The sequence below is a fragment of the Salmo trutta genome, chromosome 1, assembly GCF_901001165.1.
Source record: "Salmo trutta chromosome 1, fSalTru1.1, whole genome shotgun sequence".
Taxonomy (NCBI): domain Eukaryota; kingdom Metazoa; phylum Chordata; class Actinopteri; order Salmoniformes; family Salmonidae; genus Salmo; species Salmo trutta.
This window is the reverse complement of record NC_042957.1, coordinates 45,814,240-45,832,094: the sequence shown is the minus strand read 5'-3', so window position 1 is coordinate 45,832,094 and position 17,855 is coordinate 45,814,240. Positions and strand designations below refer to the sequence as shown.

At 41.2% G+C, this 17,855-nt stretch overlaps 1 protein-coding gene and 1 pseudogene across 1 annotated transcript in view; both read right to left on the bottom strand.

The window, feature by feature from the left end:
- Positions 1-7,072, bottom strand: part of LOC115197156 (syntaxin-1B) — a 57,715-nt gene extending 50,643 nt beyond the window's left edge. The window contains exon 1 of the mRNA XM_029758430.1: positions 6,759-7,072. Within this exon, the coding sequence (XP_029614290.1) occupies positions 6,759-6,788 (30 nt within the window). The 5' untranslated portion in view covers positions 6,789-7,072. The remainder of the gene's footprint in view (positions 1-6,758) is intronic.
- A 3,893-nt stretch (positions 7,073-10,965) lies between these two features.
- LOC115193822 (perforin-1-like) lies at positions 10,966-13,215 on the bottom strand (annotated as a pseudogene).
- Between the last annotated feature and the right edge of the window lie 4,640 nt (positions 13,216-17,855).

Sequence of the window (17,855 nt, the reverse complement as noted above, 5' to 3'; positions counted from 1 at the left end):
CTATTTAATAAAAAAATCCTTCAGTCCAAATATGTGGGGATAAACAACATGTGACAGATTCAGCAGTGTGAGGTGAGTAAGACTCAAATACAGAGACAGAGACTGTTCCTGAATACCCTAGGCCTACTAGACTGGTCAGCTTTTAACCATACCCCCAAACCCAATCCACACAAAATACATACTACACTCGAAACAAAGGCTATTTGTTGTCCACCTCAAGTGACTTTCCTTCCATTGTTCAGTTCATTGCCATTGAGAGGAATATAGATGCTAAAACATGCCGTAGAGGGCTATTTTTACTGTATAATGTGTCCACCACGCCAAGGGCACGTGTACCAGTCTGTAAGTACCAGTGGGCAAACAGATCCCTCGGTCAGATGAAAGACGTCTTGCTGCAATAAATGCGTCACATTCCCTCCTGCTATTTAATCCTGATTAGCATTTTTTTTTACTTCATTGTTGAACTTCTGTGTCTCTACGACTACAGTTACAGGCTTAATTACGTTTTGGGTTGACAGAGTGCAAAGGAAGATCCCTCCGCTTAAATGACTTTGTGGAGGAGGACTCAAAACACACATCACTCATTCAGCTTGGGTCTGCGCAACATTGTTTATTGGGAAATAGATCAAATGTAGGACTTATCTACCGGTAGTTCTAGGTTTGTGTTTGTATTGTGTGTACCACTGAAAACCACCGTGATTTTAAATATAGTGGCTGTCTTTGCCCTTGGTTGCATATGACCTCACAGAACACTGCGCCCGTCCCCCATCATCCCCCACTCTACCACAGACGCGCTAGACTTTAGGGCTAAACCAGGAAACTGTGGCTTTTCCTGGGTTATTCATTTCCAACATGGCTGCCGTTATGACTCACCGCTTGATACAAACACATCTTTAGAATAGATAATGCACATCCTTGACCTCTCCTGGAATCTATTCTCCATCCACGAAACATCATGCCTTAAGGAAAATACTCAAAACAGAGCGACCAGAATTCTCTGGTGCAATCTGCTATTACATTGATGTGGCATGTAGTCAGGGGTGGTGCTCATACATAATGTATTACTAGCTGCGGTAATCACTCATGGGGAGTGACTATTGGAGGGCCATCAAATGGAGATGCTCTGCTACACATTTTGCGACCCCCTTCCTTTTTGAAAAAAATCCACTTTAGGATAAGAATCCTTTCAGTAATGATAGCCTATACATCTACTAACTGCATCAAATGCAAATTGCCACTGTAGGTCTCTGATATAATTTGTTTAGCAGTGAGCATGATGACATTTTAGGGTCAGGAAGGATTACTGTCTCCTAGAAACTTGATAGAAATGTCCTAATATGGAATTGTGTAACATAAAAGATGCATGCTTCAAATAAGAGACAACATAAAAGTAGATGAACATTTCAACTTCAAATATGCCAATAAAATTACAAAAGCCGCTACAAACAGATGCAAATATGTCAAATGCATTCAGTACAGCAGAACAGCTAGGCTGTGCCATTGACACAGAACTTCCCTCACACAGATTTTAACATGCAGTTGTTTTCCTAAATACGATCATTTCTGAAATACATCCAGCAGAATTCAGTCATACACTTTGACCAAACCACTTTGACCAAATTCAGCGTGTATATCCACTCCCCTGTACACAGTTCTGCTCTGCGTTTTTTAAGTGGTGGTTTGTGCCATGCCCTTCAATGACTCAAGGACAGCTTAAGGCACAATAGAACCAAGATATATCGCAACTTTCATGTGGCATAATCTTTATTACAGCTGGCAAATTGTTCTTTGCTATCGTGTATTCTACTATCATTACAACACGTTAGCCCTATTAGCTTTAGTATAATTTGTGCTGAGGGAGCCTTGATTAACCCTTGTTATCAAAGGTCAAAAGGTTATAGAAGGTTCACTCATTCATCAGCTGCTATCTGTGTTTGATTGTACCCATTTCGATGATGAATTGTTAAAAAACAAAGGCTTTTGATTCAGAATAGGTGGCTATAAATGTATCCTATTCCAGCCTAATTCTCAACAGCATTGATAAAATATGAATAATGTCATCTTAAAGTTGTTTCATTGTTATTACATTGCAATAACAATGTTTTGCAACATTTAAGTATGGTACTGTATAAGCTGAGCTAACCGTGTTGCTAACGGAGATGTGTGGGACTTGTTAGTACAGGTGAATGTTTCAAAAAGTATTCACACCTCCCTTGACTTTTTGCATAGTTTGGTGCATTAAAAAGTGGGATTAAAATGTATTTGATTGTCATTTTTGGTTAATGATCTACACAAAATACTCTGTAATGTCAAAGTGGAAGAAAAATTCTAACATTTATGAAAAATAAAACATGAATATATCTGAATTAGATAAGTATTCACCCTCCTGAGACAATACATGTTAGAAACACCACTGACAGTGTGAGTCTTTTGGGGTCACCTGATTTGTACAATATTTGCACATTATTCTTTTTTTAATTCTTCAAGCTCTGTCAAGTTGGTTGTTGATCATTGCTAGAAAGCCATTTTCAAGTCTTGCTATAGATTGTCAAGCCGATTTAAGTCAAAATTGTAACTAGGCCACTCAGGAACATTCAATGTCATCTTGGTAAACAACTCCAGTGTAGATTTGGCCTTGTGCTAAATTAGGTAATTGTCCTACTGAAAGGTGGGTTCGTCTCCCATTGTCTGCTGGAAAGAAAACTGAACCAGGTTTTCCTCTAAGATTTTGCCTGTGCTCAGCTGTATTCCGTTTATGTTTATCCTAAAAAACTCTGTAGTCCTTGCCGATGACAAGCATACCCATAACATGATGCAGCCACCATCATGCTTGAAAATATGAAGAATGGTACTCAGTGATGTGTTGTGTTGAATTTGAATTCAGGACAAAAACTTAATTTCATTTTTTGCAGTATTACTTAACTACCTTGTTGCAAACGATGCATGTTTTGGAATATTTTTATTCTATACAGGCTTCCTTCTTTTCATTCTGTCATTTAGGTTAGTATTGTGGAGTACAGTAACAACAATGTTGTTGATCCATCCTCGTTTTTCTCATATCATAACCATTAAATGCTGTAACTGTTTTAAAATCACCATTGGCCTCATGGTGAAATCCCTGAGCCATTTTATTCCTCTCCGGCAACTGAGTTAGGAAACTCGCCTGTATCTTTGTAGTGACTGGGTGTATTGATACACCATCCAAAGCCTAATTAATTAATTTATCATACTCAAAGGGATATTCAGCTCAGATATTTTTCTTTTTACACTACCATTTGGTGCCCTTCTTTGCGAGGCATTGAAAAACCTCCCTGGCCTTTGTGGTTGAATCTGTGCTTGAAATTCACTTCTCGATTGAAGGACCTTACAGATAATTGTATGTGGGAACACTTATTGACTCAAGACATTTCAGCTTTTCATTTTTTTTAATACATATCTAAAATGTTCTACAAACTAAATTCCACTTTCACATTATGGGGTATTGTGTGTAGATCAGTGACACAAAATCTAAATTTAATCAATTTTACATTTAGGCTGTAAAACAACTAAATGTGGAAAAAGTAGAGGGGAGTGAATACTTTCTGAAGGCACTTTATATACATTACCACAGAACTCTACAGTACAGGAAAAAGCCTGTCAATGTAAATAAAGGTGTGCTGTCTAGGTCGGAGACGGAAGTCAAACACTAATTTCCTCTGACGCAATCAGGGAGTTCCAGCTTGTGTCTTACTAAAATCCCTGTTTATGTGGGACACATTGCATGGTAGGGAGGTGAATGCTGTTTTTCTCACTCTTAAACTTCCGTCATGGCATACATGACTATGAATGCTAAATACATGTGGGGCTAAATAAAGCAACACAGGGAATCGAGACACAAAGCTTTAAGCAAAACGACACAAAATATACAGTAACTGGAATAACAGAATGTTTTGCTAATTCTGCATTGGACACAAAGATGTCACTGGATATGTTATAAACCTGTATAAATAAAGTCACTACCTTACCAAGTAGGTACAAATTGGATTCATGTATTGCATTTATGGCTCTGCCAGTCAAGGACACAAGTAATGGTACTGATATTCAAGACAGTATAAATTACATAATGTTCTATAGACTACTAATATGAGAGAGGTTGGCAATGCGATAGGCCTATACATAAAACAGTCCAGAAGAGTATCCACTTTGCAACTAAATGACACACTGTCTGCATTTAGACAGGCAACCCAATTCTGATATTTCACTAATTGGTCTTCTGACCAATCAGATCAGCTCTGAGAAAGCTCTGATATGAAAATATATGATGCGATTGGTCAGAGGACCAATAAGTGGTAAAAAAAAAAATGCAGCCATAAAACCAATTAAAATCTTAAAAATGCCCACACATTTTTTCTCTGAATAAATGTATTGTGTCATGCAGAATGCTAGTGCATTTACAGAAATGTTAAGGACATTGAGTGAGTGAAAGCTTTTGGTCTTGGGAGAAGAAATCAATAACGTGTGTGTGTGTGTGTGTTTGTGTGTTTGTGCGTGTGTCAATGATAGAGAGCAATATTAATTTTATGAGTAAGGAATTCCAGTGACATATCTGTAGCCTATAATGCTTAGAAATATGTTTTTGAATAAGAAAACTGTGCCTTTTCAACCCCCAGAATGTGTCCCTTCTCAGCAACCCCTACCCCAATATGTCCCTTCTCAGCAACCCCTACCACAATAATGTCCCTTCTCAGCAACCCCTACCCCAGTTTATAATCAATAACATTGGAACATATATTGTGCAGCAACGCACGCGCGCACCCTCAACCGAAGGTCTATCAGCCGATTCTTTGGCTTACACGGGAATAGTCGGTATAGACATGGTAAATATAGCCGGCCAATCTTTCGCTCACTCACACGTAGCACATTCGGTAAAACCCGTGCAGACACGGCTTGCTCAGAGTAGGACGATGTAGCGCGCCACGTATACGTCACTGTGATGTTGATGATTACATAAAACGTAATTATTACCCAATCATATAACATCTGTTGCCAGAATTACGTGATATTCTATCATTATAATATAACATTAACAATATTATTTCCATAGAGTTTAGACTGACGGTAGCGATTATTTATCCATTTCACTTCAAATGGCATTGATTATATCGGGAACGTGAGGGGCTTGGGTTGGGGATACAAAACCATAAATTACAGGTAAAGAAAGAACGAAAATCCGTCTCAGAGAGCAAGATAATCTACAAAAATGAGCACGTCTAATAAAAGCTCTTATGGTTCGTTTGGACGCGAAAGCATCATAACCGAGAGATTTTTGTAGCCTAGTCTCCTTGAATCTGCAGTGGGCAGTGAGGCAAGTGCCTAGTGTCTGACTGAGTATGGATCTTGCTGTGTTCAGCGTTTCAGTGGGAAGGCACAGGAGGCACAGAATTCATGCAAGGTGAATCCGCTGACCAGGGGCTATCTCAGGAACGGTGGCACAATCACAATCATGTGCTATAATGTTCACAGCAGTATAGCCTGTATTGGCTCCACATTTTGATTTAATAATCACACACAGGCACGCACGCACGCACACACACACATACGCTATAGATATAGGTGCAGAGCGGCAGTGAGTCCAGGCGTTTCCTCGGATATTTTATTGATCTCCAGACGTTGGAGGTTGGGCTACGCCAAAAAAGGCATGCATGCTTCGGGGCCTCATTTTGATTTGATTGCCTTGAGGATAGGAGACATTTGTTTTTCAGTTAAACCTAGACAGACAAATTGCACAAATATATGACAGTGGCTATCCTTATGGCATATATCTAGTCACTGAATGTGTTGTAAACCAGTATGAATGTGGTTTTCCAATGCAGGGAAAAATTAAACCCTGGTGCAGATCCTGCCATAGCATGGTGTCGCCAAAGCGAACCCAATTGAACCCTATAGACGCATAGTTGGGAGAGAGCTAGAATTCTGTCCTCCTTGATCGAATTTGGGTCTAATACAAGCAATAATGTAAGCTATACCTTATTATAGAGGCCAGTTATAACAAAATGTACAATCTCAAAATATGACCCCCCACCCCCACCGTAGTTGGCCCCGTCCCACTCGTATAAAACGCTCTCCCCATCAACTATCTAGAAAAAGATACATCCGATGGGCTGAGGCAATTCTGAACAAATATTTAGTTCTACCAAGGGTTGAATAAAAATCCTTAACAGTGTTTGCAGGGATTGCTAGGCTAGGAGCACTATGGGCTAGGATAGCTTTCATCCACAGTATTTGACCACTGTTCTGGGTAGCTGTCCATCCAATAAGCATTCATATGCTTATATTGATTTGGGTTATTTCTAGCAGTAGACCATCTATGGTAGATGAGTTTGTTTTATATGCTTGCCTGCCTGCAATGCTAATAGCCCTATACTATTTTCTCAAATCAATACATTTTAACGGACCTTTAATAGAGAAGTCATATTTTTATCATGCTCACATTACGTGTATGATCATCAGTGCACGCATGCGGGCACCACTAGGCTATTGACACTGATGGGAAGACACATTCGAATGCGTAAAATATAAATTAATAGCCTAAAGATATCAGCATCTGTATTTTTGGTAAGAACCGAAACCTCAGTCCACATATTTGTTATGTTTGCCGTGAGCTAGCGCTCAGCAAGGAGATGTCAGACGCTGACGCCCGATTGCGGTGAGGATTCGGAAGGAAGGAGAGAGTGGGACCAAGAGAGGAGGGCAGGAATGGTAGAAATATATAAGCTTACACTTCGTAGTTCTTGTGTACGATCCTTCATTGTTTCCCCGCCGTGCTGGCTAAAATATAATCGCCTGGGTTGTTCCGCCTCGTTGTCTTCTTATGTCTAAAGGTCCGACAATGTTATATTTTCTTCCAGTATTCAAATGAGGGGGTAGGCTATGAGTCTCCCCTGTGCGCTACCTTCTCTGTCTTTTTTCCTTTTCTCTAGTCCCCCCTCTACCGTTCTTGTGCGTCCTCCTTGGCGGTGCAGTGTCGCCCCGCAGCGCGCTCCGACTCCAGCAAACGAATGCGATACGAGCGCGGTACTGATGCTGCAAAAAAAAAAAGAATGAAAAAAGAAGCGATGCGGAGGGATGGAACTCTGTGCGCACGCGTGGTCTCCATCTCTATCACTTTACCTGCTACCCCTCCCCCTCCGCCCTTTTTTCCCTTCGGTGTCTATCCGCAGCGCGTAATCGGTAGGCGCCCCATGCCAATACAGTGAACTGTAGTTTGTTTTAGGTGAATTAAAATAATTTGGTGAAATTCAGTCCACAAGCAGAGACTGGGTAGGGCAACGGAAACCCCAGCCCCCCTTCCCAAAGGAGCGGTTTCCACAAGGGGCTCAGGGTGGTCTATAGTGGCAGGCAGAAGGGAGTGAGATAATCAGAGGATGAGGTGATGTTACCCCCATTAAACACGTTTTTTTTTTATCGGAAGCCACCCACTTCAATGCACAAGAGCTCTATGTATGAGCTGTCCACCACAATCCGGCAAACGCCATCATAATGACTGGAATAGAAAGAAGTCAGCTGTAGGTTAAAAGGCAATGTAGCCTAATGATTTTAGAGAACTCAATATCAGACTTGACTTTCTGCTTTAATATTAGGCTACAGCAGACTGTTTTACTGACAAGCCTAGATTTTGAAAACCTTAACATAGTTGTATATATATATATATATATATATATTTTTTTTATACAGTTATTAGATTGTAATACATCTAGACCTGCATTATAATAGCCTATAACCCGAGGCAAATGCCATCAAAATTGTTTCAACATTTCAGATATCTTTGTTTAATTAAATTAGAATAGGCTACCATGTTAGATTGCTTTATAAGTTTACATCTTGATTCAAAGTTATCTTGTTGTATACTGTATTCAGTGGCCTTTCCCCCCAAACCAACAGGAGGAGTCATATTACTAAACACAACATGAATATTGTCTCCGTTTCCTCACATGATGACTCAATTGATCAGAGTTGTGCACTCACATTCCATATTGACGGTATCCCTGAATGGCCCCTGACTGTTTGAGCATAGCCTACTGTAATGAACAATCAATAATAGCTCCTAACATTATTCAGTGCCTGTATCCAAGGAAATGTATGGACTTCATGTCCTAATAATGCACATTATATCCTCATTCACTGGAATCATTAGTCTAGCCCAGACGACCCAACCTGTGGCTTGGCATGGTCCAGTACGATCTGTAATACTTCTGTTTTAACTCTACAACCAATGTACAGTAACCGGTACTGAGGTTAGACTGAAGTTGTCAGGCTACCAATATTAAAATGGGAGAAATTCAAAAGGATAAACATATACTATCTACCAATTAATCAGTACCTATGTCATGCAGTGCCATCATATATCCAGTAAGATCGCTAATAAATTGGGCCGAGGTGCAGAGTCATTTCAAATAAGGATTTTATGATTGTGATGAACTCACGCTCTACTCTAATTTCCTTGGAAATGGCAGCATGCCCAGTGATGAAGCAACAGTCTTGTACTGTATAACCCACCTTGATGTCTTCCATTTAGCTAGCATAGAGTAGAAAGAAAAAAAGCAGCGATGAGGCAGGGTTAAAACACAGCCGATAGAGTGGGGGGGTTCATCTCACTGAAAAGGGGGTATATCCTGAAGGAGACCCTGATAGTCATTACATGATATATACTGTATGCCTGATTCACACTATAGGGCCGACCTGAACTATACCCTGCTGGCTCTGACCATTTCTTTTCACATTGTCCTGCAGCGTTACAGTAACTATGGTGGATGCGTAACCAGTTCAGCCCAGTACGGCTTGACTCGGCACAGTTTGGCTCAGCTCAGTTTGGCTGAGTAGTGTGAAATAGATACAGTAATGAAATCCCATTGTGCACATTGCTTGTTTTAACTGATGCCATCTGGGTAACTTGTTCTTATCACTTCTAAGAAGTTCCCAGCTGTCTTCACAAAACCAGGCCTGCTGAAAAGGACTCGGAGTTAAGGCCTACAATTGAAATAAAGAATACATGATCTAGAGGTGTCACGCCCTGACCTGAGAGAGCCTTTTTATGTCTCTATTTAGGTTTGGTCAGGGTGTGATTTGGGTGGGCATTCTATGTCCTTTTTTCTATGTTTTTGTATTTCTTTGTTTTGGCCTGGTATGGCTCTCAATCAGGGACAGCTGTACATCGTTGTCGCTGATTGGGAGCCATACTTAGGCAGCCTGTTTTCCTTTGGGGTTTTGTGGGTAGTTGTTTTCTGTCTTGTGTTTTTCACCTGACAGAACTGTTGGCTTTCGTTTTTGTTTAAGTGTTTCGTCATTTATAATAAATTATGACCACTTACCACTCTGCATCTTGGTCCCCTCTTTCAGACGATCGTTACAAGAGGTAGGTAAGTCAGAGATTATACATGTCGTATACACCACAAATATCTCTGGCAGTTTAAGTGCTCCCTTCAAAAGTCATAAAAACATTTTAACTCCAGGAATTAATCTTGAGAGGTGATTATCCTTTTCCAAATAATCAGCCATTATAATTAGAATTCTAAACTGTCATCACCAAACCCATGAATTTCATGTGAACACATGATCTTATGTGGAGTTAATGTGATAATATGTGGCAACATGTAAAGCAACATGTGATAACATGAAGCTGCACATGTGAAAACGTGATCACATGTGAAGTGTTCCAAAAACATGTTTTCACATGATTTCACGTGACATTTCATGTGAAATCATGTGATTGTACATGTGTGAAATATTTTTGTTTCTCTGTCAAGGAATACAGGGCCAAATCCTACTGTAACTTGATATTCATGAATAACTTGAATTCTCATGTCTACCATTGACCCCAATAACATGGTTTACATAAAAGTCTGGGTTAACACGTGTAAATTCAGCCCACAGGTAGGATTCAGCCCCAAAGTATCTAATTATTCAGTAGTTAAATAATCCCTGGCACCATGATAGGCCTACTCAGTTTATTGAATGACAGTACAAGCAGAAAATAGAAAATTCAATTATCAAATGTAATTTTCATTAACAAAGTTTAAACATGTGAAAGGAAAGGAACATAATTACACAAAAAAAAGAATAAATACAGTGAAAACTAAATGTAAGTGACATGTAAGGCACATTTGCTTTCTCAGCTGTTGCCAAGTGTCATGCCAGTTGGGGAATGTGGTCATATTTCTGTTACCTTCGTCTAATGCAGAGGATGGGTCCCAAATGGCACCCTATTCCCTATATAGTGCACTACTTTTGACCAGAGCCCTATGGGCCCTGGTCTAAGGTAATGCACTATAAATGGAATAGGATGCCATTTGCAACCATCCAGAGTGATGCATCCAGAGTCAGTGGTCTCACCCACTTCATCTGGGTGGTAATGAATCAGCAAAAGCACTTGCGTAATGTTCCCCTTCAAGCAAGCCTCAAGTAGAGCTAAAATCCCTCCTTTCACATTACTTTGAAGAAGTTTTTTTTCATGTGTCACAGTTATACGAGTAATACTGAAACCCCAACTATTTGGATGTATCAGACATTACATAGATTGTAAAAAAAAAAATAGGTCAATATTGAGAAATTCTATAGTTTTCTGACAGAAAGAAAAACGATACGAATGTAGTGGCAACCCTGAAGCAATGAATCATTTTATTGCCTTGGAAAGGAAAGACCGAGCTTCTCAACGCAAGCTAATTGGTTGACCTATAGATTTAATGAATATTTTTGAACTGATTTACCATTAGCCTCATGTAACAAAGGTGAAGCAAAGAGAAAACTGCAAAGGACCGTCTGGCTTGTCATGTGTTGTTGCGGCCTTATGCTCCACAGGGAGTGAAGAGGAGTAAATAGTCCTATGTGGCTCAGATGTCAAGAGCATTGGTTAGAGGGTTGTGGGTTTGATTCCCGCTGGAGGTCACATACTCTGAAATATATGCACTGTACTGTAAGTCCTTTTGGATAAAAGCATCTGCTAAATGGCATATTATTATATTATAATTAAGTAACTCATTTAACATGAAGGGCACCGGTCCTGTTCCGTTTACTGTGAGAACCCTGGAAGAGGGTGGGTAAGCATCTCTGTCTTTCTGTCCCAGTCATGGACATAACTCAGCCTACCCTGGGACCCAGGCGAGGGGGCATACTGATCACAGAAGGCTCCTTTAAGGCTGGGGCCGCAAACCACAGACAGGGACACATAAATGGTACCGTGTTTCAACTTGAAACTTTGGTTGACGTTCATGCCCCTTTGAGGGATTATGGAGCCCTTTCCTAGCAGGTCATCGTTCCATCTGTGGTCGCGGTCCCACACCTCAAAGTTCAAGGCTCTGTTAGGGAACACAGAGAGTGGGTGAATGAGAGAGAGCACTCTAAGTAAGAGCAGTGGTAATACACAAAATATTCACAATGCTCGCTAAATGTATTTTTTTCTAAATGTTTTTTTTTTTTTTTACTCTTACAAGGTTTTATAGAATTAGGGAGCATAATTACCAAACTGGAAACTACCCTGGAGATCCCACCGACAAAGACACAGAGAGCCCAAAACACCCTTAACATATGTCTTGCTGCTCCACTTATTCCTTTGTACAGGAAGCCTATACATAGTAACCCTCAAGAGACGGATATGACTATTTAACATAAAAATTGAAAAAAAAACTCGCTGTCTACTTTTCAAATCCACCGTTCCATACTGAATCCTGTAGTTCCAGTAGGGGAAGTCATTGTTCCAGATCACAGGAGTGGAACCGCCTTGCTTTCCGTAGAAGACCTTGACGTAGCCATCTGTCTTAGATAAGTTGTCGCCCCAGAGCCCCGTAGCTCGGACCACCATCACATTCATCCTGGCCAGGCCCGGTTTACCGGGGCAGCAGTTGGAGTCCACGTTCCTGTGACCGCTACACTTACAGATGCAGTCTTTGTTGCGTCTCCCCGTCTTGCAAGCAGAAGGGCAGGAGGTGGACACAGCGTACTTCTGGATGTAGTCTCTGATGGCATTGCGCAGGTTGGCCTTAAGGATGGGGTTGTCTCTGGCCAGGAAGTGCAAGAAGCTGAGCTGGTAAGAGACCACACCAGGGACCTTCTTCAGGGACTTCAGCCAGGTTTTATAGCCAGACTTAATGTCAGGGTTGAAGAGGATGTCCACAACCTCAACGTTGCCGCCCTGCACTTCGGTGACGCGGTCCGAGAAGGTGGCTCCGAAGCTACGACCTGTCTTCAGTTTTTTGCTCTGGGACTTGCAGTAATTGGTCTCGGCGCTGATCGTGACACCCTTGAGGGTGCCACTGGCTTCCACCCCCAGACAGTTGCTGACAGAATGGAGGGAGAGGCTGCTCATGGCCATCTCACAGGTGCGTATGGCTGTGGTGGAGTGCACCCGGCCCCCCAAGTTCACCTTGCGGATGTAGTGGGTGCCATAGATGGAGATGAAGTGGCTGTAGGCAGGGCCGGTCTTGTGAGTGTACGTGCACTGGGGAGGTTTTTTAGGGAGTCCTGAAACTCCTGGCTCAGGGGAGGTTGGGTTCGGAGGCGGAAGCTAAGGACAGGGAGAGAGGTACGAGGAATGAAAACAACTTCAACAACATGGAGAACACTGTTGTTTTCCGTATACAATCTATATAAATTGCTGTTGGCTTTTTTTTTGCTTTAGACTGCATTCATTTACATGCTATGGCACTAAAATCCAAATCTTGACTCACGTTTTAATATTTGCATTTGAATTCATGGCTGGTGAAAGAGAACTTGTCTTTGGTGGAGTGGTCTCTGGCGGACATGGCAGTTTTGGAGTGTGTACCTCCAACAGCAACCCCGGCAATGCCCTTGATTCCCAGGCCAACCTTCCAGCTGACGCTGGCAGAGTTAGCGGTCTCCTTCAGAACGGAGCTGCTCGACTCGTACATCTGGCTTGCTGAGGCTCCGACGACACGTCACCTTTATGCGCCAGTCCAGTACGGAGAGCGGTAACTTCTGGACCTGGTTGTCCATCAGAGTGTTGGTGCACAGGGTGCAGTTACCGGCGTGCCCACCCACCATGAACTTCCGCACATCCACCACAAAGGCGCCGGAGGTCTGCATCTTGACGATGTCAAAACCCTCTCCGGCCAGGTTGTGACCGGGGACGAACGGAGCCTTCTGGCAGTCGGTGAAGGAGCCAGTGTGGCAGCCGTGACACACAGGGAGGAGGAGGAGGAGGAAGAGTAGAAGGTTGACAGGCATTGCAGGTGCTGGGAAGAGAGAAAATTGACAAATGTGGTATGACAAAGGCAGGGGATAGACAGAAAGAATTTAATGAGGGATTTTTGAAATAAAGTTATTATAAGATTTTGCAATTGCCATCCCAATGGGCAAAGACGTCACATCAACATCACAACAATGGGCGTATTTACTACATTTGGGTGTAATATTAAAGGACAGAAATAAATAAAAAAACGTCTTAGGTCACTGTGAAATCCACATGGAAGTTCGTTCAGGCATTCCAAGATTTGTATTTCCCACATTGCCATGAAAAGGTCACTAAAGTTAATGAATTGGAAAACAATATAACATAGATCATACATTGGATATAAGAGGAGTTATTGATGCAAACATCTTGGATTCAGATCTAAATCCAAGCAAAGAAAACTGGTTGACATTTAATGGTGTCACGCCCTGACCTGAGAGAGCCTTTTAATGTCTCTATTTAAGTTTGGTCATGGTGTGATTTGGGTGGGCATTCTATGCCCTTTTTTCTATGCTTTGTATTTCTTTGTTTTGGCCTGGTATGGCTCTCAATCAGGGACAGCTGTACATCATTGTCACTGATTGGGAGCCATACTTAGGCAGCCTGTTTTCCTTTGGGGTTTTGTGGGTAGTTGTTTTCTGTCTTGTGTGTTCACCTGGCAGAACTGTTGGCTTTCGTTTTCTTGTTTTATTTAAAGTGTCATTTAAGTTAATATGAGCACTTACCACGCTGCATCTTGGTCCCCTCTGTCAGACGATTGTTACAAATGGGAAGATTTTGCTGTACATATGAGAGAATAATTTTGATTAAGTATATCTTTATAAAAAAAAAAGTAATTTGAAGAACAAATGAATTATTATTTGATTTACTGAGCCTCCATCATATCCTAAAGAGGACTTTTTACTAAAACATAAATAACGATTTAGTACTAGTATTGTTTTCTATCTCTCTATTTCTCCATACCGTGCAACAATGATTACAGTATTCATACTCCACTGACTGAATGGCTCTCTCATTTGAACTGTCTTTGAGAATCCAAATAACTAAACCTTATATTAGGCAGTATGTCCTTTTGGACAATCGAGCTCATTCAATTCTTTGGATTGTGAGTAGTTCTCTTACTGACTGTTGGAAATAGTCAAGTGAGTTAACAATAGTTCATGGGTTCACAATAGTGACTATATGACCATCATGTAGATGAAGAAAATAGAACTGATATTCAGAATAACGTTACTTCATTTCGAATATGAACAGCAGGCTCTTTATATCAAGTGATGATTCATAAAATATGTACATTGAGTGGCAGGGAAACAACAATAGGGAGTTTTCTACAAGAGGAATGCAATCAAATTATTTGGACTCACCTTACACAGAGACGTTGGTATTTCGAGGTGAAATACATTGGATAGGACAACAGTAAACCTATGCGTATCTTTACATACCAACATACAGTATGTCAAATGGGGAGTGGCTAACAGAGATATACCAATTTATGGAGTAGTCTGTGACAAACCAAACATCCAACTAAGCACAAACTCTCTCTCACACACACACTTTCTCACAACCTCTCTAACACCCAAATATACCCATACACAAATACAAGGGACAGGCATACTTAATAAAAAAAACGTTCACTTCACTGCTTTATTTAGCCTTATTTAGTTTGACAATTTCCCATTAACAGACCAGTAAAATAGTTCTGACACACACTCTCTGTCTTGTTCCCTCCAACTGCATATTTGTATGACAGTCCCAGCCCTGAACATTGAGAGTTCGATCAGGCCCTCGATTTTTTTATCTGATGAAAAATGAATGCTTAGAAGTATAAAACCAGACGTGCCAAATGTACATTAATGTTGCATCTTTCAAGATACCTTTGTAGTGTTCACATCAGTAACTGTTATTTTCCAATCCATTGCACTATGCACTATCGCTCCACCATTTCCTGGTTGCTAAAACTCTAGTAGTTCGCCAAATTTCAGATTATGTGACAAAATAAGCTGGTATAGTGTAGAGAATCACTGTACCATCTAAACCGCTGTGAAATATATTTTATGTAAACAAAAATATTATTATTTCAGCTGTTTGAATCTGATGTACAAAACAAGTAACAAAAACAAAACAGCATAGAAATAGTGCACATAGAACAGATCCACCGCTTCTTAGACTTGATTTCAAGTAGAATGATAAATCTATAAAGCACATTTCTATGTGAATTTGGTCAGGTCGCACAAAAAGTTGCATATTTGGACTTTAATGTTGTGTCTGAAGTGAACTTGGGTAAATATTGTAAACATTTTAGACAGATTGTCCTGTATGTGTGACAAATGTATTCCAGCACATTGTTTAGTACGCACACACAAACATGTCATACAACTTTGTATTAAAATGTGTTACTATTATAATGTGTTACTATTATAAATGTGTTACATGAATTGCGCAACTAACATACAGAAAATGTATTGAATATGGCTCTCAACACTGATTTCAGAAACAGGGTTTGTTGAGCAGCAGATAATTCCTTGAGTCATTTTCACTCATGGTGCATTTCCCAATGACTATTTACCCCAGTGTTTTACCCAGAAGGCTCAGACTTTTCTGTTTCCATCTACATGTGATGTCACCTGTGTCTCACTGAGTCATGGCTCCAGCGGACCTGCTCTATCTTGGAGCCAAGGCAAGGCTCTGGTTACTTTTTAGCTGGCTCCCGAGTGGCGCAGCAGTCTAAGGCACTGTATCTCTGTGCTAGAGGCATCACTACAGATCCTGGTTCGATTCCAGACTGTATCACAACCGGCTGTGATTGGGAGTCCCATAGGGCGGTGCACAAATGGCCCAGCGTCGTCCGGGTTAGTGTTTGGCCGGGGTAGGCCGTCATTGTAAATAAGAATTTGTTCTTAACTGACTTGCCTAGTTAAATAAAGGTTAAATAAAAAAGGACATAACAATGGCTAACTGTGAACGTTTACACCTTCTCACAAAGTAACAGTCTTGTGTGATGCAGTTGTTGATTCTGCTCGCCACAAGTCATAAGGATCACACTCCTGATGGAACCAAAATAACACTAGCGCTACATTAACATAAAACACTGGCGGTCCACTGGTGTGGGGGTAAGTCTCAATGGAAAAGCACCATTAGTGATGGGGTGCAACTTGTTTTCAGAGAAATAACATTTCCCTCGGCTCATTATAGCAGCTGTGATGCTGGTACAGTAGAGATAGGAGTTTTATTGTTAGATTCCAAAATGGTTGTTTTGTTTATTTAGTAGGCCTAGTTGTGAAGTTGTAGTAGTAGTGGTAGTATTAGTTGTACTAGTAGTAGAAATGACTACAGTCAACACATTGCTTGGGTATACAGTGAGGGAAAAAAGTATTTGATTCCCTGCTGATTTTGTACGTTTACCCACTGACAAAGAAATGATTAGTCTATAATTTTAATGGTAGGTTTATTTGAACAGTGAGAGACAGAATAACAACAAAAAAATCCAGAAAAACGCATGTCAAAAATGTTATAAAATGATTTGCATTTTAATGAGGGAAATAAGTATTTGACCCCTCTGCAAAACATGACTTAGCACTTGGTGGCAAAACCCTTGTTGGCAATCACAGAGGTCAGACGTTTCTTGTAGTTGGCCACCAGGTTTGCACACATCTCAGGAGGGATTTTGTCCCACTCCTCTTTGCAGATCTTCTCCAAGTCATTAAGGTTTCGAGGCTGACGTTTGGCAACTCGAACATTCAGCTCCCTCCACAGATTTTCTATGGGATTAAGGTCTGGAGACTGGCTAGGCCACTCCAGGACCTTAATGTGCTTCTTCTTGAGCCACACCTTTGTTGCCTTGGCCGTTTGTTTTGGGTCATTGTCATGCTGGAATACCCATCCACGACCCATTTTCAATGCCCTGGCTTGAAGGAAGGAGGTTCTCACCCAAGATTTGACGGTACATGGCCCCGTCCATCGTCCCTTTGATGCGGTGAAGTTGTCCTGACCCCTTAGCAGAAAAACACCGCCAAAGCATAATGTTTCCACCTCCATGTTTGACGGTGGGGGTGGTGTTCTTGGGGTCATAGGCAGCATTTCTCCTCCTCCAAACACGGCGAGTTGAGTTGATGCCAAAGAGCTCCATTTTGGTCTCATCTGACCACAACACTTTCACCCAGTTGTCCTCTGAATCATGATTTCAGTCCTTCACGGCGTAGTGTGTTACCAATTGTTTTCTTGGTGACTATGGTCCCAGCTGCCTTGAGATCATTGACAAGATCCTCCCGTGTAGTTCTGGGCTGATTCCTCATCATTCTCATGATCATTGCAACTCCACGAGGTGAGATCTTGCATGGAGCCCCAGGCCAAGGGAGATTGACAGTTCTTCTGTGTTTCTTCCATTTGCGAATAATCGCACCAACTGTTGTCACCTTCTCACCAAGCTGCTTGGCGATGGTCTTGTAGCCCATTCCAGCCTTGTGTAGGTCTACAATCTTGTCCCTGACATCCTTGGAGAGCTCTTTGGTCTTGGCCATGGTGGAGAGTTTGGAATCTGATTGATTGATTGCTTCTGTGGACAGGTGTCTTTTACACAGGTAACAAACTGAGATTAGGAGCACTCCCTTTAAGAGTGTGCTCCTAATCTCAGCTCGTT